Consider the following 27862-nt stretch of genomic DNA (forward strand, 5'->3'; position numbering starts at 1 on the left):
ACACAACATGTTTGTGTGAAATTGTTGTTTCCTTTATAAATGGGCCAGATGGCCACGCGATCATTGGGTTATCAGGTCACAGTGTCACCAAGTTTTTGTCGGGTTTCAGGGAAGTGTGGTAGATGACAATACGCGTGGGACGCCTTTGCCCTGGGAATGTTTCACGCGTTCGCATTGTTGTTGCGACTGCTGCTGCTGCTGGCACTGCCGCTGTTAACCGTGGCTCTCCCTACGCACCCCGGGCGTGAACCAGACAAGGTCAACAGTGACACTTGATGAAGCATGATGGGTGAAAATAAACACGGCGCGGCGATCAGGTTTCTGCAGAGAAGATCTGGCAGTACAATGTATTTGTTGATTTGAAAAGAACAATACATTATAATTGGGCACACACGACACATATGTCTACACTTTCTAGCTGGTTTTCGTGGCATGCTGATAAATGCTAGATCACGGGACATTCATCAACAGCCGTGATCAAGACACTGCTGGATGAAGACCTTCAAGCCATCACCATCTCTCACAGCACTGTAATCAGTGCGATGTAACAATGCACATAGCACCAATTGTGTTGTCTCAAAAAGTTAATATTATTTTGCTCAACAAAGTATTGTACCTTCCAGTTGCCAATTGAAGTGAGAAGGAATGGATCAATTAAGCAAATAAAAAAGGAAAGACTGACTGAGTCTCAGGACTATTTTTCAGGACGAGTTTGCATTAGAATGTGCGGCCAAATACGACTTAAATATTGATATGCAAAACACACACCTCATAATTCATGAGTTTATCTTGGCCAAGTAATCCCATAAATTACGAAATAAATATAAAACATACTATCCTGTGTGTATAGAGGTGTTCAAGCAGTTTTGAAGAACGTTAATTGCCTGAAACACTTCATGTAGTATGAGTTTTAATGACCACGGTAGTTTTAAAATACCAAAAACAATCACGTAAATTTCATTTAAATCAGCCCCGATAACCCACTGACTATGTTGTTTTTGTGAACTAACATATTTTAAATATTTCTATTGCAACACAGTTGGAGTGATGATGCTGAGTTTAATTTGTGATTTAATAATTACACGTTTTAATCCATTCGTGCAGTTGCCTTTCAAGCACGTTCGTCTGTATCCTATTGTTTATGCGGTATTATAACGCCGTGTTCATGGTGAAGACGGCGAGTTTTATGATCCATCGCCTTCAGCCATCATGGTCTGTCCACTGCTGGATGAGACCTCCCCAAGTCGTCACCATCTCTCTGTCTCGCAACACAGCAATCCACCTCGCTCTAGCACGTGGAGCTGATTTAATCGCTCCATCTCCACGGTGGATGTCCTCTCGAGTAGGTTGACTCCTTTAGCTGACACCCCTTGGTTATATTCAAGTTCCCGCACCTCCGCTTAGCAATGTTGGCTAGGTACGGTGCGAAAGAAGGTCAACATACGTAATCACTTCCAGTCATTTGTCCTGTCCAAGACCACGTCACAATGTGTCTCTAACTTGTGTTTGCACAATGATGCACGTGTTCCTCTTGATGTCAGTGTCATCCCCATGCATGATGTGACACTTCACCATGATGGTCGTTGTGGGTTGGGAGCATAGCAGGACAATACAACAATGGGTTTTGCTTGACAAAGGTCAAACCCGGTTACAGTGTTTGCTTTGTTTAAACAAATGCCGTGTGACAATATTTGTTTGGAAAGCCAATAGGATGCTGTTCCATTATACACATTTGTACGTGTTGACACGTAACACATTTCTGCTTATACTGTTTTTACCCAATCAACATTTTCCAAAAAATCTCGTGGAAACTGCGTCGGCTGTGTCGCCCCACATTGTTTGCGCTATGAAGAAGGGCCTGCTAAGTCGCCTCTCATATTTTGTTGTTCCTTTTCAAGTTGAAGTTCATTTATTAGGTATAGCCCTGTGAGCCATTCGGCTCTTGAATCGGGTGCAACCGCAAAAAACAAAAACATGAACAAGAAAACATCTTAAAGTGACTATGTACAAACAGAAAATCCAAGAAAAGACAGCAAAATATTGCAGAAAAGGCACCGTACACCAACACTGCGTGCAAAAATACCAGTGGATGCAAGTCAAACAACAACAACCACAAGACAACTTAGATTAAGGCCATCAGTCTAACTCTGTACTACAACAAACAAACATGGCCAAACCAAAAAACTTTTCGAAAATCACCTAAATAAAGCCATAAAAGCAATGAAACAGTGATCATTTTAAGGCAGTGTTGTTGATGAAGTGCTCAGTTCCCCCCCACCTCCACACAATTAATGATACATTTTCCAACACAATGATTCAATATGTCCCTTGACATGTGCTGGCCTGCGTGTTGTTGTTGTTATGGGGAGCGGTGGTGTAGCGGTTAGCGCACCGCACTACGAACACGCCGACTCAAATTCGATTCCCGCTCACGGCCAACACCGGGTCGACTCAGCCTCAAATGAGTACCCAGTGGCGTTGTGTAAACATAACCGCTGAGGAGACAAAGGCGGCCGGGCGTGGTGCTGGCCACCCTCGTGTGCTGTGCCGGCCTTCATAAGTGCTGCTCCCCGCTAACAGCACTTGCCCCAACACTCTTACAGGCTACGCGGGGGATCTTTGCCTTTGTTGTTTATTATTAAAACGCCGAGTGGCGGGGTGGGCGTGACCCTCTTTCGAGTAAACACGCGGGGCGGGGCGGGGTGGAAGTGGGGCTGCCCCCGCGTCCAGCCAATGGGAGCGCTCCTCCCCGACCCGCCGACCAATCAGCGCGCGGCTACGGATCTCTTTAAGGCCAAACCGCGCTTGGTTGGAACTCAGAGAAGAGTGGAAGAAGAAGAAGCGTCGCTGTTCGTTCGACCTTCGTAGCGCTTTAAACAATCGCACACTTGCCGTTCTAACGTCACGCATACCGTCAAATCTAACACCATGTTCCCGCTAGACTCTAGCTGGAACCTGTCGTTCGCCGGCTGTGGCTTCCTGGGGATCTACCACATGGGTGTAGCGAGTTGCCTCACCGAGAACGCGCCGGCCCTCATCAGCGACGCCACCGCCGTCTACGGCTCCTCTGCTGGGGCGCTCGCCGCCGCCTCCATCGTGTGCGGTGTCTGCCTGGGTAAGGGAGGGAGCCTTCCTCCAACACACACCGCCACCCACCCCAGCACCGCTCGCTGGTCTCGCTCTAACCCCTTCGCCATCCCCTGTACACCGCCGGTCCTCCCCGAGGAGAATTTGTCTTCGCCACACTGGGTCAACTTGAGTGTCATCGGTCTTGGAATTGTCGGTGTTGGCTCCCGTGGGACGGCTGGCGAATTGATTCTTAGAAGACAATGATGGTCTCCTCTCCTACATTTCTCCCGGTGTTTAGCTGCTTACTTAGTTGGGAAGGTTGTCGGCTCTCCTGTCTCCAGATTACAGTCTCCCCGTATTACAAACTCTTCCCAGACTTGAGAACCGGCCCTACAGGAGGCTGTTTCTCGTGTAGACCTGTCAGTTTCAAAGACAATGCATCAAATTATCAGCATGTTTGTTTGTATGTTCAGCACAAGTACGTGTGGTTAATGCGGACTTGAGTCCTTGCTAAAAAGGTTTCTATTTGGTGTTTGAACATTTTAACACCTGTTTTTATTACCAGAAAGGGTAAAACCTATATATGTTTTCATACATAACTGCTCTCCTTTGCATATATTTGCATCTCCCTCTCCCCCACCACGCTGTCTCCAATCCCTTGAGTTCCCCAGAACAGTCCCGTTACCAGGCTCCAACCTCTATGATGGCCCTTCCTTTGGATTATAAATGACAGTCCAATTAAAACCCCAACGAATTCGTGAATACCGCTACCCTAAAATAATACATGCGTCGGCGACGTTTCGGGCCGTTCCCAGAGACGTCTATCATTGTTATTATTGTTTTGTTTCTTTGTTAAAAGTTCCTGTCTGTGACTAATTATTTATTGTAAACAAAATGGTTGCGATTCATTTTGTATTTCTTAATACGGATAAGTCGGCGCGTTCTTTTCGGTGCGCACCGATTGGATGGCGTCGCTGCACGTGATGCGCGTGGACCAATCGCATGGAGCGACGAGTGTGACGTGGCTTGTGCGCTGTATGGTTTTCGAACAGAGGATTGGCTAATTTTAACCCTGGATTCTAATATTTTTGACACGTGGCTGGCAATAAATAGAAAGCTCGGGTCCTCATGCATTTCCCGGATTATAAGACGTAGCCCAAACGTGTGCCCGATGTCAGTAACGTTACAAACATCTGGTCCTCACAACCCCATCGGCTTATAAGGCGAATCCTAAATTTTTTTTTTAAATATGGAGTAAAATGGGTCCTATAATGTGGAGAATACCGGTAACACATCTACTTGTACATCTCCATTCGTCAATCCGCTGCTGGATGAGGGTCTCCCCACGCCCCGTGGAATCGCGAGGGTTATTTTAGTACAGAAATGTAAGGTAATACGCCATTCATGTCAACCGTAGATAAAAATATATATAACTAAGGCGGAACGGACATATCTCTCTGCCAGTTTCCATTCATCTTTATCTGGGCGGAATGTGGTGGCGCAATAGTTGGCTCACTGTGTTCTGAACGTGGTGACCTCGAAATCGGTTCCTGGCCATGGTTAAATCAGTGGCGATTGACATATTTGAATCGTTACTGGAACCCTCCATTTCACAAACTCGCATTGACCAGTGCCTTGATGCAGCAGTACATTGCATAATTGTTTAACATTGTTTTAAATTGTTCCTTTATCTCGGAGCCTAATTCACACGACTCCCTTTACGGATGGCTTAGGAGGTTTAATTAAAATATTCGTTGTGTCTTTCGGTAAAGTCACATAAATAGGTTCAAATAAAATAGCAAAAAAACTACGACGTTTCGATCGCAACACAAGCTGTCGTCATCAGGAAAAGGTTTTTTTCCTGATGCGATTTAAACGTCGTTTTTTGCTATTTTCTTTGAACCTATCTACGTGACTTTACCGAAAGACCCAAAGAATAAAAATTCCTGCAGTCACAAAAGCTTTAAGTCAAGATTTAATTGACCTATTTTTGCCCTTCGCATATATGGTAGCTTGGAAGTGCTAAAGCTGGAAAATAGGGCATTATTTGTCCTGTCCAATTGTTGAATTTAAGCCAAAGCCTGCAACTGAGGACATTACCGAGAATTGTGAGATTTTGAAATCTGTTATGTTTGAGTCTACTTGATGGTTTATTTAAAGCCTGCTGTAAAGGCCATTGTTGGTTTTGGATGAGTTTAACAATTATTGTGAAATGTCTCTTCCGTGACTTAGCAATTTTGTTCAGCCCTTGGTAAATTTGTTTTGGCATTATATGACATTATGATCTGAATGTATAAGTTAGTATTTGCGCCATAGTATAGTAAAATGATGAACATGTAGCATGCCTAATTGTCTCACGAAAGATCGTATGAAAAGGACTGTACAGTACTATACAAAGCAATTTGGATTTGTATAGCGTTCACTGCATCTTAAAGACGAACTGGCTGCACAACTTCGACTTGGAATAAGAAAACCCATTAAGCAAATATCACTTTTCAAATGCACCTAGGTTTTGTCCTGACGTCCAACTCGAGTTCGAAGCTTCGTTAATGAGAAAATTAACGTTTAACGTTGGCATGTTATAATGGCGTCACAGTGACGTTACTTTGCCAAGAAATTATCAAAACCTACAGCAGTAATCTCGCGGCGGTATCACTTGAGTGCCATATTATAGTTGCCTGTCAATACATTTAAAATATTCTTTCTCATTGATGATGATTGAACGTTGGACAGCCCAAAACACAATACCTAGGAATGTATCCTGATGAGACCCAGAAGGCTGAAACCGGTGCATGGTTAATTGCTTAAAAAACAACTACAGCAGAATGTATGTTGGTTTGTCGGCCCAATAGAGCAATGGACTACACACATTTTAGTTTGGTGGAGACACTGAATGGAGTTGTGCTTGAATACAACATAAGGTGTTTTATTTTGGTTGCGTAATTAACCTCAAGTCTAAGCTTTGCTCCTGTTCTTCAGGAACAGGACAACAGCGGTCAGTAGCTTATCTCATACTGATTGCAGCTGATACCCCCCCCCTCTCCAATCATGGCCAGCTAAGTGCATAGGTAAAGCGAGGTTATGGTTCAATGGGTGGGTGGGAGGAGGGGTTAGTTTGCAATGTTCATAGTTCAACTGATAACGCTTATACCTTGGCCTCTACCATAATATGTTGGTGTGTAACCTAACACGCATATTGATGTCACTGAGGTTTTGAGGCTATTGTGACTTTGTGAGGACACTGATGTAATTCGGTAAATATTTAACTTTCCACGAAGCAAAAAAACAGGAGCCCCCCCCACCTTCTTGTGAGTTCTCTCGCAGAATGGAGTTGCCCTGTAAAAATACATTCAACTTCAACACACAGGCCCTCTAAATAAACAATAATTACCAACATCCATGGTTATTCTAATGCTGGATGAAGAGATGTCCAAGCTGCCGCCAACTGAAATGGCCATATACGAAAAGCTGTGTGATGTCTAAAGGGACGAACATGTTGTTAAGATTGTTAATATTAACCGAGTGAATAACACAACACAGGAAATGTTAGAGTGCCAACAATAACACAGGCTGGCCAACTGGGCATGCGTATTGTTTCAAATGGTTTATCAAGTCACATGAGAGCACGCAGTCGAGTGGCAGAGCTGCCTAGAAAGCAGATTTTTTTTTGGCTTTAGGAACACTATATTTGTTGCACGTCGTGTGCCTTCCTGTGACCCTTGATCACCACTCCTCTCCTGGGCCATCTCCAACATCGATTCCACAGTTCATCATATCCTGGTAGATTACTGTGAATCACCTCTTTCTCATAGGCCTCAGTCTCTGCTCTGGTTCTTTCCTGTTGCACCGTCTTTTCTTTCAATTGTCACTATTTAAATGACTATAAATTAGTCCATACAGCATGTAACATATTAAGGGACTCTGTTAAAATTGATGTACACACGTTCAAAAAACAACTCCATATTCGTCATTAACACCGCTTTGTAATTTAATGTAAATTGTAGCCTTACATGTCAGGTTATTTACTCTGAAGAATGATCATTGCCCAAAATGTTAGTGAACTATAGATTTTTCTTCTGTTATAAGTCCATGTTAACCGTGAAATGTAGGGAGTGTTCTTATTACTTATTTACACAGCAGATGTTTTTTCTCTCAGGCCAAATACACCCAAGCTGAAAGTACGCTGTTATATCGCTCTTACATTTATCATCGTTGATGGAGGGAAGATTGTTATCAGTGCCGCATGTAGCACCAATGTTCTCTCCATCAGTGCCGCAGGGTGGGTCTGTTTTCCTTAAAAGAGTAGCCAATGGAAACGATGGGAGTAACATAAACACCCGGGGTCAGTGGTGAGGTCACGGTTATGTGAGGACATAGCACTTGTTGACACACTCAGTCAGACCGGCTCGCATGCTTAAGGGGGGCCCAAGCCAGGGCTAACATTCCCTGCAGCTTTGTACAGCGTGGCCTTTCTCGAGTTTTTTCTGGGCCAAATGTAAGTGAACTTACCATGAAAGTCAATGTGTGCAGTACTTTGGTCAAAACACTGCTGGATGAAGGCTCCCCCGTGCCGTAGGGATCACGAGAGTTATTTGGCTATTTTTCATCACTCTAATCATCACTCTAGGTGATGGCGTGTTATCAGTGCCGCATGTAGCACCAATGTTCTCTCCATCAGTGCCGCAGGGTGGGTCTGTTTTCGTTAAAAGAGTAGCCAATGGAAACGATGGGAGTTACATAAGCACCCGGGGTCAATGGTGAGGCTATGTGAGGACATTGCACTTGTTGACAGACTAAGTCAGACCGGCTCGCATGCTTAAGGGGGGCCCAAGCCAGGGCTAACATTCCCTGCAGCTTTGTACAGCGTGGCCTTTATAGAGTTTTTTCTGGGCCAAAGGTGTCAACTTACCATTAAAGTCAATGTGTGCAGTTACATAAACAAGTCTTTGGTCAAAGCATTGCTGGATGAAGGCTCCCCCATGCCGTAGGCATCACGAGAGTTATTTGGCTATTTTTCATCACTCTAATCATCACTCTCGGTGATGGCGTGGAGCATAGATTTACAGCACAACAATGGTTTTGCTGCACTGCCGCTTATTACCAACCATGTAGTTATGCAGCCCTATGACAATCTGTTTGTGCATGGTGGTTACCCATTCAAGCATTAGCCAGGCTGGACTTCTCTACCTAGCTTCTAACATCTGATAGGCTGCATTTTGGATGGTATGTTATCATAGGCTGAAGTTTACAATTGAAAAAATAGATGCATTTACCATTACAATAAAACATGTCATAATTAATATTTAAACAATCTTGCGAATTCTACAGTAAAAATTGTATTGTCAGTGCCTTAGCATTTGAGATAATAAGGTTCAAATGTTGTGCAAGAAAAAAGGGGGAACTTAATGAAAGAACATTATTTCATCACTTGGAGAACAAAAATGTTGACCACATTCAGAGGATTTGGCGTATAACAACACACATGGCCCACACAAAGCCCTGTGAAAAGTTTGAAATCTAGGAAGGTTGAAGATCATACTGGCTACGCTTTTTTTGGCTTGACTGTGCATCGTCACAGCAGCTGGTTAAGCGGGTGGCGGGTAAACAGAGACAAGGGTGACCGGAACAAAGACTTGAAGGTACATTTCTTAAAAACAACTGGCAATGTCAAGGATTATATCTCCAAACAATAGTTATGTGACTGGGTAAAGAAGTGAAAAACACACTCAGCTTTTCCGTTTCTGACCTGCCTCTCCATTTAGGTCCATGTGGCACGACCGTACTTTTCTCTTTATGCAGTGCTAGGTTTTTTTCATTTCTTGCTTCCCCCCCACCCTCATATTTGACTTTGTACAAAGAAGGTGATGTTCAGGCCTTGTTCACAACACCTGATTTCAGTGTATTGCACTATTGACTTTTTCACTCGGCACTTTTCAAGCAACATCTGGTGGTTGGCTTGTATTTTTGTGTCAATGTTTGGCTGCAGATTTAATAAAACACTTTGATTTGCTGTATTGCTTTTATTACGAAAATACCTGCGCAAGTTCAAATCATTGCACAACACTATTAGTTGTAAAATCTTAAGTCTAATCTCAATATTCCATTGCCGTATAATCTGCCAGGATGTGTTGCTTTGGTGTAGTTTTATGTATGTACAAAGGTCGTACCCCTCGGCTATTCTGCATTCACAGCTAATGCAGAAACCGCTTTTGGCATGACATGTTGGGAATGTGCCGAGAGAATACCGGCTTAAACTACGTTGAGTCGCCATTTGGGGACGTGTTGCCATTTTAATGAGCCAATGGTCTATTCTTCAGCTCTGCGTTATCCGATTTTAATGAGGGATGAAAATAAGGGCCTTTTGTTTTTATTGTATTACTGTTGGACCATTGGCCCGTCATTAAACGTGGCATCAATTAGAGTTTCGTGGTGAAAAAATAATATACACGTGACAATAAGAATTTAAAGCTGTGTCCCCAGCACACCGTTGAAAACAACTTTCCTTGACAGTGTCGTACATTGATATATATTTACATAATAAAAACTCTGCACTACGCTTGAATTCGCAATGTATGTTGTCGCTCGTTATATGGCCCATTATGTCAAATTATTGTCGCAGTAAAACAATAAACTTGCATGGTAATGATAACTTTGAGCACATCAAACCTGTTGCAGCTGTTTTATAATATGACCGTTTAATATTCAATACCGAACTTGTGTGTCTAACTCTGGTGTAGCGCGATGAAGTTGCGATGTAGCAGCTATGGTTTGGTGTTGGCTGCTCCCTACTTAACTTTTACCCTAGTGGTTGGCATTGCCATCTTGCAGTTACGTGTCCAAATATGGGTTCAATGGAACATATTCCCTATGTGCTAAACCTGCTACTGGCAACGTGAATGGTAAAGTATTTAATGTATTCATGTCAGCTCTAAGGAGCTGTTAGTGGTCATGCACATAATTGTCCGTCTCTCATTTGTCATGCTTAAACCACGAACTATAACAATGTTGTTATTTTACCATGTAAGTCCCATTGAGCTATACAGCTTTTTCAGAAACGACCTGGCTTTAATTGATAGCTCAACGAAGTGGCTTATGTGGAAATTTATAGCAGCCAAATATGCTAAACTTGTTTCCAAATGTGGAGGGAAAAACCAGACGACCCGGAGAAAAATACACGCGGCCACGGGAAGAACATACAAACTTCAAATATACAGGCATCGAGATTGAACCAACAACCAACCTGTTTACCAGGCGAGGTAGTTATCTCACCACTGCTGAGCCCTATCCTCAGGCATTGCATAACTCACAATTTAGCCAATAGATCAACTCACCTTATTGCTGTCTAAAGGTTCTTGGGCTTGCCATTATCATGCTGTTGTTGTGTACGTGTGTTTCCTTGTAGCCTGTACAGGGTGTGGGCAAGTATTGTAAATGATATGAAGCCTCAGATGGAAAAGTTAATGCAGTAATAATACATGCGAAATGTGATTTCTAGACAGCACAAGGCAGAAATGTGATCATAGCATCATAATCACTAAGCAGACAATAGTTCTCCTTCATGTATCTGTCTCTCCACTTAAAGCAACGAAAAGTGTTATTTGCACGTCACTCTCAAGGCTTTCTGGGAGTGCGTAATGAGCAGAATTGGTAAAAAAAAGCAAAATCTGGACTGGGTTTGGCAGGCTTGCTTGAACCAAATTCTGGTAAACTGCCAGATGTTATATGCAAGCGCTTTCATTTTAAGATGTTGATCCTAGTTTGTTGCAAATATTATACAGTGATATCAACTAATAACATATTTTAGTGGAGAATATAAGCAACAAACTAAATAAGCAGACACTATCTGTCCTTTCGCGTACATTCGATCCTCCCGTCATGTCTTGCATGGCTGTAATGTACGCATCCTTTTTCGCAACAGAGTTAAAATTGTCACCGCGTAGTGTTTTTTACTTAATTAATTCGACTTGAGAATTTGGTTTTGGGTGGATGGTTTCCCATAATAAAATTCAGGATTTCACTGGAATTTGCTCAGTCCTCTGGCCACCTTGATTAACTCTTAACATTATGCACATGCACCTGTGTGGGAGGAGGGTCAATTATGTGTTTTACTTCAATGGTTTTGTATTAGATTTGCGCTTGATTATTTGTGTATTGCTTTCCAAAGATTATTGAAAGCGTTTATGAATTAGCTCTATCCATCTTTTTCGTTTGTAACAGAGAGCACAACGCTCCTAGAAATGATTCAATACGAGTCAAAATCTAGCATTTCTTTTTAGGGACTTAGCCTTTTGAAAACTGACCAAATAAATCAAACGATTGGCAAAAACTTTGGAGGAACAATCCCGAGCAAAAATGACTCCAGTATGAAAACACTTTTTACCAGACAGCTGATCGTCCGCTTTAGTACTCCAAAGAAAATACTTTCAAAGAGGAGTGAATATTAGAATGTGTGGCATAATCAATGCTTGTTATTTTTTTTCATAACTTTTTTTCCCTTGCCTGCACATCCTCTTCCTCCTTACACTCCGGCGCGTTCTGCAGGCAAGTGCTGCGCCGACTACATCGAGATCGCCAAGGAGGCGCGCAAGCAGCGACTGGGCCCGCTGCACCCGTCCTTCAACCTGGTTAAGAGCTTGCGCCAGTCGCTGGTGCGCAACCTCCCGGAGGACGCCCACATTCGCGCCACGGGGCGACTGTGCGTGTCGCTGACACGCGTCTCCGACGGAGAGAACGTCCTCGTGTCGCAGTTCCACTCCAAGGACGATGTCATACAGGTAAAGTAACAATAGTCACTTGTCTTCTGTAAAGTCACGTAGAAGGGAAGTAATAAAATAATAAAAATAAAACATAATAAAATAATAATGTATGGTGAGAATTATTATATTATTATATTATTTTATTCTGTTTTATTTTTATTATTTTATTACTTCCCTTCTACGTGACTTTACTGAAAGAACCAAGAAGATGAATCCCTGCAGTCACGAAAGCTTTAAATCGAAAAATAGACACTTGATGCAGTAAATTTGGTTGTGACGGTCCCACCTGAAGACGGAGACTTGTGTTGCCTCCGAAACGTGATTTAATTTAGTTATTTTCATTCATTATTATTATTTTATTATTATTTTTTACCTACGTGACTTTACCGGTAAAAAAACCTAGGAGTGAATCCTTGCAGTCACGAAAGCTTCAAATCTAAAATTAACAATAGTTCGTTTAAGCCCTTTGTAGATTCACTGCTGGATAAGGGCTTTTCTCTTGCCATTCGGTCATGGGAGTTGTTTGATCATGCTTAATTATGCTGGTGTGTGTTGGTGACATTGGTTAATCACAATGTCAACCAACAAGGCTTCAGGTGAGACATTTCGCAAGAACGCCTGTAGGTGTTTGTCCATTGCTCTGTGGTGTTTCCCTTGACTGTTATCATTGTTGTTTATGCATTTAACGATTCGCTTCCCTTGAGATTTGATGAATTGTATCAACTTGATTCAAGAATTGATTGCAGAGCACACGCGAGCAAATTACATTCGACATGCAACATGTCTGAATCAAAAATGATTTCAACACAAAGTAGGGGGTGTGAATTTTTAGCAAGAATTCATTTTAGTCCATGAAACGATGCATCGTTAAAAGCCCAATTAATTTGTTCAGGTATGTGTTTGCATCTTGAAAATAATCCCACATGGGGGTACTTTTTAGCTGACCACTTATGACCTACGCCATAATCAATGTTTGGATATTGACCGATGTGGATATTGTGACTCATCCATGTGGCTGTTTTGTTCGATATTATGTTTGTTCAAATTTAATTATTTAGTTGTTTACGCCTGTGGCCACTCTTTTCTGTCTTAGGAGCAGTGGGGTCATCAGATTTCTTCAATTTTCTGAATGTAATTAAGTGGTTTTTAATTTCGGTTTTCTGCGGCCGTCATACGACACGAGCCTAAGAATGTTTAAAATCACAATGGGTGTCGAATGAGCCCCATCCACCAACGTGTCATCTGGAATTCCAAAAGATTTTCATCCACTACATAAACACCCTACCCCTAATCAATAGCATAAACAAATAGATTGTGTTTTACATTTAGTGTTCAACTTGTTTCATGAGCTCGCCCTAATTTGACTTTACCAATCCTTGCTTTGGGCATCTCTAATTGAGTTTGTTGGTTTTGTCGTTTTTGCAGGCTCTCATCTGCAGCGCGTTCGTACCTGTCTACTGTGGATTAATCCCCCCGACTTTCCAAGGCGTGGTAAGTTTGGAAATTAGGCAGACAGAGATTCTTCAGGAAAGTGCTGTTTGGGAGCACCTATTAAGACCAACACTGTGCATGAGAGAATGGTGTGGCTATTGCCGTGCCTGGCTGGCTTTGTCTTTCCAATGCTGAGGTTTACACACCGTACTAGTTACTCGTTTGAGGCTGAATTGTTCAGGACAGGTTCAGACACCATTCGTCACTGTTGATAGCCATGGCCAGGAATTGAATTTGGGTCACGGAGTTTGTAGCACCATGTGTTGACCACATACAAACATAAAGATCCTCTTTATTGCTTTTAACAGGATCTTTAGGGAAAGTACAGTTTGCGAGCACCTTGCACGGACAAAGATCTCCCTTATAGCCTTAACAGACTGTTGGGGCAAGTGCTGTTAGCGAGCACCTTTGAAAGCTGGCACGGAACACGAGGGGGTGGGTGGCCAATATCACGTTTCCCCCGCAGTGGGAATACTTACAAATCGCACCAGTGACTCATTTGAGGTTGAGTCGACCTAGGGGAGGCCCAGGACCGGTTCAAATTATCGTCCCTAGTGTTGACCATGAACGGGAAGTGAACTCGGATCGCCGAGTTTGTAGCGCAGCTCGCGAGGCCTCTACGCTACCGCTCCTCCTACACAGACAGACGTACACCTATGCACACACGCTTTTAAACATTTAACATTCCTGTCTCAATAAACTTTTATATTTACACAGCACCTCGGTGCTTCTATATTTACACAGCATCTTTTCCATCCCACATTGGTGGGATGAAAAAGGTGATTTAAGCCCGGCATGCCTCTAAAGACCTGCACCTCATGGCCCCGGCTATAAAAAAAAAGCCATGGGCTTTTTATAATTTGTGAGTGAGGCACAGAGAACCTATGAACCTTTATTGCCATTGTGCTGCACGCCATGCTCGTCTATCAGATTTAATAGTGCCTTTTATTGTTGGCTCTTTTTGATGAGCTTGCAGCATTGCGTGATGCAGGTGAAAGAACTGGGTGGGGGGGGGGTTGTCTCTGTCATGGGGTGGCGACCGACCGTGTGCACCCATGTGCAGCTAATGTGAACTGAAGGCTCGGGCGTTGGGCTGCCACTGCAAATCAACGTCGGTTGCCGTTCCCTATTTATAGTGGAGTTCAGTCGCGCGGAAATTAGCGCGTTCTTACTTCACAATTGTGTAAATTGCCCCCACGCTGGCCGCCCAAAATGCACACGGCAGCTAATATGTAGTAATATTTGTTCATTATTGAGGCTGTCCCACGCTATTAAAGTACAGGATGTGATTAAGTCTGTTTGTCGGCAAATGTAGACTAATTGTCTGGTTTAGCTGAGAGCTCATAATTATAGTAATTGTGAACTGAAGCCAAAGTTAGTGTCACCACCACGTCATTATCAGCATCTGCCTTGATCAATACACTGCTGGATGAAGGCTTTCCCATAGCAGCCACCATCTCTCACGGTTCTGCAATGTTAACGATCTGCCTAGCACCTGCACATGAGTTGATGTTGGTGGCCGTCCTCTCGGACACGCTCCATTCTACGGCTGCCACTCCGTCACTATTGTTGGGCCCCTACCATTGAAATGCCAAACGCGTTTGACGGTGAGGCCATATTCGCGTTTACCACTAAATTCCGTGAATTAAACACATTAACGCACGTGGGGCGGCTCTGAATAAGAAGCAAGTCGGACGTTTCAACGACAGCTCTGAAATCTTTAGTCCTTGTTAGTCTGAACATTCCTGATTGGCTTAGGAGAGCACTAATTAAAATCTATCGCCTGCTTAAACCTATAGCGAGTATGAGCTAGAGCATTTCCACAACACCATGTAACCGCTCGTGAATGTATAAGCACTGCCTGAACGTTACCAAATTCAACAAAGCAAACAAACCCAAATTAATGCCATGGGCATGATGCGTCTGGTTGGGGAAAAAAATAATATGGGGAAATGTAGATAATTAAAAGGGGATGTGAAGCGGATGCTAGGGATTCCGTTTGAGCAGTTAGGCTTCGGGTTAACGTGACCTAGGGCCTAGAGAGGACACGGCGTGCAGTTAGGGGTTGTTTTTTTGAACCTCTCTTGAGTGTGGGGTGTGGTAAGAGTCCAGAGGTCACGCATAACAGCTGCCTTCGACCTATTCGTCCCCCCCCTGCTCACTCGACCCACCCACTGTGGTTTATAATAACAAAGGCTGCTGGCCCTGAGTGCACTAATTAGGATGCCCACCTGCCAGGCGCCATGGGACACAGTTGGGGTGGCAGAGATAGTCTTGGCAGTCTCCAGAAAGGAACGCCTGTAAAAGTTTTTCTCGGTTGTATGCAGTTGTTTGTAAAACAAATATACAAACCTTGTTCAATGGTACTTGACTCTGGGTGATAGGTGTCTGGTACGTATAAATGTGCACCCCTTTTGTTAAAGCCACTGGTGGATGAGGGCCTTGACATGCAGGATGTGGGCAGTTTCTGACCATACTTCACTTTGCTGGTCAGAGGGGGTTTGTGAATGTAGGGAGCATATACGTGGCAGCAAAGAGTAAAATCAAACAATGGAGTTGGCTGCACTGCCCCCGCAGCAGTCTAACGACCAGGTTATGTTTAGATTTAAAGCTTTCGTGACTGCAGGGATTCATCTTCTTGGTTCTTTCGGTAAAGTCACGTGACTTTACCAAAAGAACAAAGAAGATGGACCAGGTTATGTTTCATTGATCTGGCAGGATAGTGCATATTGAGTAATTTGAACACATTTTATAAGACATAGTTAAACAAGTCTGTAATCCGAATTCCATCTTTTAAGGAAGCAGCAAGTCAGATTGTATCGAAACAGGGTGTGGTGTTAGCGTATAGGTAATTCCATGTACACATAAACAGGGCAATAATGGAGGGAGTGGTGGGTGGGTGGGTGGTGTGGGTGAGGGTCTGTTGCGCCTCAGCCCCCAGCTACGAGACAAAATCGGCAGTTGCTGGGCAGAAGTAAAGTTGCTCTCATTGGCTGACAGCTCCTCCGATTCAACATATACATACACCTCCTTCGTTGTGCACGTATCATTGACAGCCTGAGCTAGGCCATCATCAGATTATTGCTTTGCTATGGGCAGGTTGCCTCCATTAACGAGATGTGCAAATCGAACAATAAATCAAGAATTTTCAAAAAAGCTTTTACTCATTCGATACACATCTATTTATCACACGGTTGACTACGTACGGTGCCAAATAAGTTCAACATACATCAACATACATTATCTAAAAACATTGAAAATACCTCGGTAATTGTTAACGTTCCAAAAATACTCCTCCCAAAAACGGAACTATTTTATGGTCTGCGTAAAATACAACACGGAAAGTTTTTTTTACAAAGCGGTCCTGATCTAATTACTGGACAGTCCATTAAATCGACATGCAGGATATCTCTTGCCCCACAGGGCATGTGATCCTGTTTTGTACATTTTTGTGGAAACGGGCACTCCTCGAGTTACCCGTGTGTCGCTTGTTTGCGCGGTTTTAGGTTTTGATTAAAAAAAGGAGCAATTATTTTTTATTGTCTATCGCTGCCCTCTGCCCATTATTTAGCAATTACAGAATGTTCCTGTAATTTTAGACCGCTATTATGCTCGGTAATATTCATATTTTCACTTCCACATGACACATTTTTGGGCAGCTGTATCAACACATGAAAACACCTCGCCACCATTATTATTAACACTCCCTCGTAATAGAACACCGTATAAGTAGAGTAACATATTCGGTAGTGGCCTCTACTCTGCAGCAAAGTAATTGTCCAAAATATTAGCGTGCTACATTATTATGTAAATTTATGAAGGTTTTATCCACCGTGGACCTCATGCCTACTTTCAATCGTATTATAAAAAATAAAATGAATATCAAATGCCATTATGCCTAGCGTTTGTAGACTTTGAAAGGTCAACACTGTTGTGTATTTTATTTGTTGACGCGGGTAATAAACATTCAGCCGTAAACTGTTTTTACATAAATGACCCACAGAGGACCTTGGTGGGCAAAAACAAAGTTATAGTGTATACATCTTAACGTTGGAGACACTGGGTGTTTTGGTATTTATTTTGAACTTCTGTCACACCGTATGTAGCCAACCGTGCTCACCGTGGTAGCATTCGCATTCGAGCAAAAACAACATTCAAGTCGTACACCAGGGCGCGACCATTGCCAGTACAGTTTTGCAAATTCTGTACAGTCGAACTGTAATTTGTCAATACGAGGTCTACGTGGACGTTTCTAATCGATCACGCGCACGTGTGCCTGTTACGCCGCAGCGTTACGTGGACGGAGGCATCTCGGATAACCTTCCGACTTACGAGCTCAAGAACACCATCACCGTGTCGCCTTTCTCTGGCGAGAGCGACATCTGTCCACGCGACCCCTCGTCCAGCTTTCATGAGCTGCGCGTCACCAACACCAGCATCCAGTTCAACTTGGGCAACCTGTACCGCCTGTCACGAGCACTCTTCCCACCCGAGCCTAAGGTAGGGGCCCGCAGAGCGCACCGGCCTCGTGTCGCTGCCGTCGTCATTGTTGCTAACGCCATTGCTGTCCTGATGATGTGTTTTTAACGTCTTTCAATTAATTCCAAAAGCGTTTATGTCTTAGCGCTGTTCGTCAGTCCGCTCGTAAAGGAGGGGATCTCTCTTGCTCTTGACAAGTTTAGTATAAATTAATGTTGCCAGTAGGGACTTAAATGATTGATAGCAGGCCACATTGATCAAAGGGTTTGCCCAAAACCAAGGGACAAACCAGAGCAAAATTTACTATGTGTCATATATGTAAATATTTTTTTCCCTGACGGCTACCTATTGGCTTCCACCCTGCGAATTAAATACTTATGAAGACAAACGCATGTTGGGGGAAGCAATACAGAATCCATGTGCACCCGTGGATATTCCTAAATTGTTTCCGTTACTATTTGCAACTGCATCTTAAAGCGATTAAAACCACCTTTTAAAAGCGGTTTATCTCGTAATGTAGCTCTGGATAGTGTTCCTTCAAGTTCGAACATGGGCTTCAGCACACATTGGCCTGTTCTTTCACATGATGTCAGAGTCCATGGTGTTCCTTGATAATGCTGTGCAGTGTAGCCTGAGTAATATGCGTCATGGTGTTAGCACATGTAAAAGTAATTTAGATTCGAACCGTGTCCCATGGAGCCTTACCTATGTTGCTGGTGTGTTCTTATCTTGCAGATCCTTATAGAAATGTGCAAGGAGGGCTACAGAGATGCACTAAAGTTCCTGAAAGACAATCGTGAGTAACATTTGCAATATCTTTGGGATGCGTGACATTCGCTAAATCCCCATGAAGCCAATGACTGTGGCTGAATACTTAAGTGCATAAGCTGCCATGGTGTCTTTAATTGCTTTGGTTTTTGTCGACACTTTGATTTCTAACCGTTCTTTATGGGTGGTTGATTGCAATAATTGAAAGACACATTTTACGTGAGGCCCACTGTTAAGTGAATTCCTTTTACTGATCAACAAATCCTGAGTTGTTAATTTTGTTTGTTCTGGTTGATTGCTGAAACAACAAAGGACATTTAACTTAATCTAGCTTGGACTGCTTAAATTATCAGGGTGCAAAAGACAATATTATAATTTGTGTACATGTTCACTGAAACAGCAATTTGATGCTTTAATAATCATGATGCATGTATGTTGAACTTCTTTTGCACCGTACGTAGCCAACCTTGCTCATCGGAGGTGCGGATGATTACTGTTACAATCGTAAATAACATTCATTCTGAGGTTAATACTGTCTTCCCCGTCTCCTCCAGACCTGCTGATGAAAGCCCCTTATCCCTCTGCTGGCCTTGGAGAGGGCAGCGAGGTCGACCGTCTTCGGGAAGAATATGACGACGATGACGACGAAGATGACGAAGATGACGAAGACGACGAGGACGATGAGGAGGACGATGAGGAGGACGTAGAGGTGAAGGTGAACCCAGCGGAGGAGCGGCGCCGTATGGCAGTGGAGCGCTACGCGCAGTCATGCCGCGTGCTGGAGGACCGCATCTGGGAGAGTCTGCCACCCAAGATCCACAAGGGTGAGCGCCAGCGTCTCAAATACCAGGACGATGACGAGGGTGTCGGCCTAAAACAGTGTTCTTTATTGCAAGGCCCGCGGGCCATTGGCGGCCCCTGGTGGCCTTTGGTGCAGCCCCTGACGTGTGGCCCCCGACAATACACAAATGTGAAAACACCCCATCGTGCTGTCAAACCTAGTGGTTTCAAATGTGTGGCGGCAGTTACACTGATATCTTATTGGCGAAAGTGTGGCCCACCTCTGAAAATTTGTGAAGAACACTGGCCTAAAATATAACCTCCCTGTTTCAAAATATCCCGGTCACGTTTATCTGTGTTGAGCCGCATCAGAACATTGCTTGCCAGGTACGGCTTTCTCCTATATCGGTAGGATATGAAGAATTGCCTCCAGGGTGACTTCCATCACAAGCTCAAAGTGTAGACCACATAGTCCACCATTGCCTGGTTCGTTCATTGTTGTAGTAGACATCCGTGTTTCCATACGACAACCACGACTGACCTCGCACGTAGTGGTCTGAATAAATTATTACACGTCATGCCATCTTTCCACCCAACCAGAGAGCTTGATTGGGGAACATAACATGTTGTGAGGATCATGATGAACGGTGAAAAGGCTCCTATGCTCGCCATATATGGTGCCTTCTACGAAGTAGAATCCACTGGAGGATTGAGATGTTGATGACGGTTGCTTGTCTGGTCTGTGCAGCTCTGCTGGAAGCCTGTGCGGAGAAGGGCGGGCTTCTCGCCTCGCTGTCCAACCTGCTCCCTGTGCGCCTCGCCTCCCTCATGATGATGCCCTACATCCTGCCGCTCGAGTCCGCCATCTCTTTCGCTGTCAGGTGAACCTCTCAGTACCCAAACAAAGACAATTGTCCCTCATGTAGCCTTATAGACTGTTGGGGTAAGTGCTGTTTCCGAACACCTAGTAAAGGCAGCATACCACAAGAAGTGGAGGGGGTTGGTTGGGCGGGGTGGACTAAACCACACATTCCCCCCAGTGCCGATGTTTACACACCAAGCCAGGTACTCACTTAAGGTCTACTTAGGGGGATACCCAGGACCAGTTCCGATGTTCATCACTGTAGGCGGTGAGTGGGAATTGAACTCAGGTGGCCAGGATCAAAGTGAAACACTACACTACCGCACACGCACACACGCGCATACACAAGAACACAGCGATTCTCTTTGTAGCCTGTTTGGCTAAGTGCTGTTAATAATTAATGGCTCTGTCAATCCATTAACCCCAATGACCATGTGGGGTCGTGGAGGTTATTTGATCATACTTCACTGTGCTGGTCAGCGCAGGTGTTGGTCCCAACACACAAGTTTCCTGTGCCTGCCCGCCACAGCTCAGAGATGACTCGCAAATCTTGGTATTGCATTTCCTGCGTATGTGGTAAAGCAATTAAATATTTATGGTTTGTCATCTGCCGTGTTACCCTCTGCAGGCAAAATGCCCTCTCACCTTCATGTCTTTTGAAACGAGATACCCTGAGAAATTAGAAACTATTGCCTGCTTTGTGAAATGAAAGCTTTTTAAATGGGTGAAAATACAATGCTTGGGAGTTGCAAACGTATTTTGCTACAAGGGGGCTTGTGTTTTTACCCTACAGCCTTTTCATCAGCCCAGCTGCAAATTTTCAGCACTGTTGGATGAGAAAAATCTCTTCGGAAATTTAGAAGTTGGGGTTTGGAAAGATGTCAATTGGTGTTGGCGCACGTAAGACATTAATTTGTGCTGACGTGGGTACCGCGCTTGAGGAATTGGCAGTGAGTTGGAGCCGGGGTAGGGGGATGGTGGCGGCATCGGGTGTATGTATGTATGTTGAACTTCTTTCGCACCGTACGTAGCCAACCGTGCTAATCACTTAATGGTGAGGGCAGCTTCTGCGACCACCTCTGCTGAGCTGGGCTGAATGACCGCTGAACGTCTGCTTCCCCCCCTCCCCCACGCAGGCTGATGGAGTGGCTTCCGGATGTGCCCGAGGACTTCCGCTGGATGCGAGAGCAGACACAACGCTTGGTGCAGTACATCCTCTCCCGCGCCTCCAACCACTTCAGCAATCACATGTCTGCCAGGTAAAGAAAGGGAATCCGTTTGCTTTTTAAGGCTTTGCTAACCTCCAGCGGGTAAACCCCCTGATGAGCCCCCCAGCCACCAGGGAACTGTTGACGTTGCCACCGTATTTAATATATCGTGTCGAGGTGTATTTAATGCGGTACTGTACAGTGATGTTTATCGTGTTGCCGCATCGGCAATTGCTTGTAATTTGAGAAGTTAATTGAAGTTGGCGATGGCTGGGTGGCTCTGGAGGCTAATTGCTGCGCAATTCCTTAAACTCTGAGGAATCCTCTAACATGCTCATGGAAAAAAAAATAACCACTCGCTCCTCCATAGAGCAAAAGAGCGCAGCATGGGAGATGACAAGACGGACGTGAGACATTTATTAGTTGTAGGCTCGTGTAATTGTTGGGTCGTCCGCTCGAGGTGACATTGAAGATTGGCTGCTATCTGGATTTCCAGAATGGAAAATAGTTTTGCTCAATATCTAAACTTCAATAATAGCACAATTCAATTGTAATTGAAGCGAACTTGAGAAGAAAATGGCGAACAAAAAACCTCTCTGGTCACAGCGGAGCCGTGCAGCTGTGGTTTTGCTGATGAGAGGTACGGCTCCCGATGGTGCAGCTGATGGACAAAACATTTGTTGTTGTTATTTTTCCGACCCCCCCCCCCCCTTTTCCCCACCCCCTTCAGAAACGTTGCAGTAGCTGCTCAGGGCTGCCGCGTTCAAAAAGATGTCTTAGACTAACAGAACGCACGGCGGTGCTGCACAGTGCAGCAGCAGTGGTGGGAGATGCCCCCACACCTGTATGGGTAATGATTCCAGAGAGTTCCATTTTCTGTCCTTTTTTTATGTTTTCTATGTACGGATCACAGCGGTCACGTGACCCAGTTTCCAAAACTCCTCAAAACGAGACGTAGTGGTAGTTGATTTTGGAGCGAGTGGTTGAAATCTTGACTTGTGGATTGTCTCAAATCATTCTTTCCTGTGTTTGTCCCTTCTGCTGTGTTTTTTTCTCATAGGCATGTAACGATCCATCATTTCGTTGGTTTAAAATCGGTTCTGATACTTACCATACATACGTGTTCATATATACATTTGACAACTGGTTATTTGGGATTTATGAACATTATATGCTTTTATTATGTTACAAACTACATTTACGTGAATGAAAATACACCCATAAATTATACAAAAAAAGTATCAACTTGATTAAAATGACGACTCAGAACCGTGACAAACCATCGAATTTCTGGGTATGGAATCATTACATGCCTATTATTCAAGGATACCTCTTGCTCAAAGGTGGTGCTGTCATCTCTGCATTCAACTGTGACCTATCTTTTGTTCTACAGTGCTCGTTGATGAAAGAAGGGGTGGAGAATTTATATCATGCATTCCGCCCGATGATAATATAACTGTTCACATTTTCAGGCTCGCTTAATGATTGGTGTACAAGATATACCCCCGTGTGATAAAAAATTTGTTTTATAATCTTGATGCTTTGTTGAACCCTCCACGTCACTGGCGCAATGCATAATTGATGTTCTCAGCCTTCAGTCTTTACCTTTCTTCTGCAATACACACACCTGTTTGCCCTCTCTTCCTATTTAATGAATACTCAACCCACAAATTAAATAGCCATTTTATATGTTATTAGTTTGAAATGTCAAATGAATACAAAATTCATTATCTGACTGCGTGGTTAACCATTTTAAGTCCCTGTTTGTAGACATGTTTGAGTCTCGGGTGGAGCCAGTAGTGCATTGGGTTAGTGCGCACTGCACCTTGAACCAGGCCATTTGAGTTTGATGCCCGGCCACAGCTAACTTTGTAATATCCGAATCATTCCTAGGTCCCCCATTCAGCAACCTGCACTACCCAGTGTGGTGAATTAAGGTCAACCAACTCCATTGACTGAAAGGTGGCTAGAGGCTTTTTTCAAGCAGTAGATTGACAAAGGGCTGCAAGTTATTGTTTAATATTGTGGTTACTATGCCTGTGTGCTTTGCTGTACCACACGAGTTTCTAGTTTCCTTCATGAGAATACTACTTTGAAGTGACCTTTAAGGCAAATGACCAGAACGCTTTACTGATGTCACTATATTGAGGTATTAATGTATGACAATGGTTTTACTTGGCTGTTATAATCCCCATCTGTCCATAACTTAAAAGTATTTTTCATTAACTAAGCTTTAAGCAGCGCAGCAATTATGGTCTAGGTACATATTTACAAAATAAGAGCTATTTGTTTTATGGGTTGTGTATTCAAAAATAATAGATTAACAAGAATATAGGAGCCATAGGAAGACATGAGGAGTGGAGTTTTCGGAGAAAAATCGGTGTAAATCAGACTTCTTCGGTATGTGATTACGTGCATCTTGTGTTTTTTGGGGCCGTCGTTATTGGCCAGCTCTAACAGTGCCTCCCGTGTGTCTTCGCCTCCAGATTCAGCTGTTACGTGGAGCTGCGCAAATGCTTCACCCTGCCCGACTCCTTCTACCATGACATGCCGCTCTTCGAGTCTGAGATCTATCCACCGGAGATGGCATCCGGCGGGGATGGCCTCAGCTTTAACGGCGGCAGCGGCGGTGGCCACCGCATGTCTCTGCGCCGGCTCTCCACGGAGCCGTCCTTCAATCACTGGTACGAGGAGAGCGCCAATTTCGGCTTCAGCATGAATATCCACGCCGGGATCTTCCGCCAGGATAGCGCCACCAGCGGTTGCGGGAGCTGCTGCTGTGGCGGCGAAAGTAGGCGCGGCAGCTCGGCCAACCTGGTGGCCGTGACGCGCTCAGCCTCGGCAGCGTCGCTGCTCACCTTGACGACGGCGGCTGAACTACGCTCGGAGCGGGTGGCCGGCAAGCAGCTGGGCCGCTTGGCGGGAGGTCGCCACCGCGAGTGGCTCCGTCGCCACCGGTCCATGGACGAGTCTGCGAGCGTGGGGGCGCTGGCGTTCCTGACTGAGCAAGAGGAGGACCCCGGATTGGCCACCGCACGTGGCCAGTTTTACCTGGAAGGGGCGGTGGAGAGTGACATAGATGGATTTTCCGAGGACGAGATGGACTACGGTGCAATTAACTTCTAGAAAATGTCTGGGACCAAGGTGGAGAGGAGTCGTCAATTAAAGCAAATTCTCAAAAATAGGTGTCGGGCTTTAACACGACCGCGTTAGCACGTTAAGTGATAACGCGTTACTGCAAACTGACGTGATGATTAGAATGTTGGACAAAGTTTTGGGGTGGGGATTTTTTTAATGTTTTACGGACGATGGTTGGCCAGTTTGTGTCTCGTCGGCTGTGCGGAGGAGAATGTGCGATGTTGGATTTTTTTGGGGAAAAATAAGATATGGGGCAGAGCCACGAGTGGAGTAAATGAGTATTTCCTCAAAAGCATAACCTGATGTGCATTGACAAAGTACGTGTCTGCAGTTAACACACTTTATGCTGTGTAAGTGAAGTGTATTCACAATTGTTAAAATTTCAATGTGGAAAAAAATATTTAGTTTTAAGAAAAGGCTACCTATTATTAGTTCATCTTTATTGGCTGTGATTTTATGGTTTGGAAGACACTGACTGGTAGGCAAACAATTATACATCATACACAGTCCTTTTTAAGTGTACCCTTAAAAGAACAAGGGCTATAAACTATAGGCATGGAGCACTGCCGGGCGAGTGCAGATTACGAGCCTGAATCGCCCATGCAGCCATGTGCTTGTCCCTCGACCGTGTCGTCGAGAAACAATAACTTTTTTGTTGAATTACTTGGTAACTTGTATCCAACCTGATGTTTATACAACCTAGATATTTTAATTTAAAGTATGATATCACTGTTAATGCGTATTAAGTGCTGTAGTTGTCGTAGTTTTGCCCTTGCGGATGGCCTCCAGTGTTTTGTGTTTGTCATGCCTAACAATGCAAGTCAATGGGGAGAACGTTTATGACATGTTTATCAATGCAAATAAACACGATGGCACTCATGTGCTTTGAGCACAGCTGTGCAGTGCATACTCGGTTTGTGTAATAATTCGACTCATTACCATGCTGCTAATTACGTATGGAATTCCCAGACAAGCGTTTACACACAATGTATTATGCCAAAGGGGTGTTTTGCGTGTGTGGCATGCAAAGGTATGCACGTGATAATCACATTTGGTGGCTTTTTTCTGCGCACAATTTATTACATTGTAAAACGAGCACCGTCTCGTGTGGCGTTCAGACATGCTTGGTTAGCAGCCCTTTTCAGAGTAAACAGTCGGCTCTGCTATGGGAAGGACTCGGGTTATAGCGCAAGTTATAATGGCAACCTTGCAAGGTGTTTTCACTTAAAAGTCAAAGCTTGGTGTTTGGAAGTTGAATTGAAGGGGGGGGGGTAAATCACCTGAAGATGTACACTGCCAAGCATGCACTCAAGTTGTCAATTACAAGTGTCAAACAGATCTTGGCAAGTAATTTTCACCGGGGATGCATTGGTTGATTTCTAGTGGTCTGTGAGCTGTGGGACAGCAAAGTAGTTCTGTGAGCCATGTTGGATAATCGGTGCTATTTAGAGGGTGAATTTTATTGCCCTGACTTGGGGGCAATTGTATTTCTTCCTCTTTATGGCATTTACCAGACTTTGAGCAATGACAGCATGGTACATGAATATAGCATAGGTTTGAGGATCACATGCGTTGGTGGGGGGGGAGGACCTTTGTGCACACGCTGGTTTAAATCGCGGCTCAACGGAGCGTGCGATTGTGGGATGTTGCGAGCGCAGCGTAATCTCGTAATGGTGCATGAGCGCATGCAATGTGGTCAGATGTAGTTTTCTCAAATGGATCATTGGGACAAAAAAAGATTGGAATTGTACCATATAGTCGACTTATAAATGGAAACACTTTCAAGATTCTGCTGCTAAACTCTGTAGCCAAAGAAATGTAATGTCTGTGCAGTTGTATGTTTGATGGGCATTTCGCTACTACAAGATGTATTTGGATTCGAAGATCAGGCCACCACTGATTTGCTACTGTGCCAATGTACCAACTCAGAATAATACACAATTCAAAAATATCTTAAGAGTTTAAGTTGATCACTACCACAGCTAGCATGGGGCAATGGAACATGTGGGTCAAATATAGTGCAGTCCAAAGTTCCGTTTCTCAGTAATTTAACTATCTGCAGAAACATTACACTGGCCTCGGAAACGCAACAAAAAAAATCCGAAAAATGTTCATGTTATACATTGATTTGAAATGTAGAAAACTTGACCTTAACCGTGTCTCTGTAATGTTTAACCGTTTAACATTTCATTCTCATTTTAAGAACGTCGCATTAATTTGTTCATGCGTATGTTTTGGTTGAATCGTGGCTTATAATTTAAGACCAATCTGCTACAAATGTTCGATGGCATTCAGTTGTTCCACTGTAGGAAATGTGTTTATATATGAGATTGTGCCACACTTATGTACCATGCAAACTATTTTAGTGCATAAAAAGTAAAGTTACGTCTTTTCCCTGCTGGAAAACAGTATTTGATCAAGGTTAAAATATAATATTCTATGGTTCTTTCGGTAAAGCCACATAAAAAAAAAATATCCCGACCGTTTCGATCGCAACACCAAAAGACCCATAGAATATGTATTCCTGCAGTCACGAAAGCTTTAAGTCGAGATTTTAAATATAATTGTAATTAAATTACTATGACCATTCTATTAAAGGAATACGATTATATGATATATCGGGTAGTAAGGGCATTGTGTGGAATGTAATAAGCTTCCCACGAAGCAAACCAGTTATGTCACTTTGGAGTTGAATGTTTAATTTCTCATTTGATTGCTGCCCAACAATTGCTCAACCTTCAGTTATTTCCCTGGGATGGTGGGGTTGAGCTGACTGCACGTGTCACTGTTATCGTTTGCCAGGCGTATGCCTCCCGTTTTCAATTTTGCTCTATTCACATACTCGTTTAAAGACGTTCCTGTTAAGTTTAACCTCATTTTCACGTTCATTTCAGTAAGTTACCTCCTTGGTTTCGATTTCACTTTAACGTATGAACACGTAAATGCGTGCACTATAATATTAAATGTCGTTAATAAATACGTATAACACACGACGTTTGTGGATTTTATTGTTTGGTACTCTGCTGTTTGTTTTGGTGGATTGAATGGGTGTTATGATGAACGTCTCGGTAAGGTAATGAATGAATCTGAATGTTTTACTGTAGGAATCTGAAGAGCTATGAAGCTCTTTTTCACAGATGTCCAGTCGGGGCGGGTAAGAACGTTACAACAAAGTGAAAAGCAATGAAAATTAAAATCGGTTCCATTTACATCGTCTACAATGTAATGGAAATTCACATTAAATATCGTGATTGACGAATGAACGTGAATCGTTTAGGTGTAACATTTTAATTCACAATGATTAATTTTTT

At 43.7% G+C, this 27862-nt stretch overlaps 1 protein-coding gene across 1 annotated transcript; it reads left to right on the forward strand.

The window, feature by feature from the left end:
• Positions 1-2825: 2825 nt before the first annotated feature.
• On the forward strand, positions 2826-27541 carry LOC133351529 (patatin-like phospholipase domain-containing protein 2). Its single transcript, XM_061566812.1, has 9 exons — positions 2826-3115; positions 11611-11843; positions 13251-13316; positions 17607-17816; positions 18531-18591; positions 19118-19387; positions 20092-20224; positions 21342-21464; positions 23900-27541. The coding sequence occupies exons 1-9, from the start codon at positions 2929-2931 to the stop codon at positions 24537-24539; spliced, it is 1923 nt and encodes a 640-aa protein (XP_061422796.1). The 5' UTR covers positions 2826-2928; the 3' UTR covers positions 24540-27541.
• The last annotated feature ends 321 nt before the right edge of the window (positions 27542-27862 follow it).

Source organism: Lethenteron reissneri, chromosome 37 (genome assembly GCF_015708825.2).
Source record: "Lethenteron reissneri isolate LAM-NWPU_2019-01 chromosome 37, ASM1570882v1, whole genome shotgun sequence".
Taxonomy (NCBI): Eukaryota; Metazoa; Chordata; class Hyperoartia; order Petromyzontiformes; family Petromyzontidae; genus Lethenteron; species Lethenteron reissneri.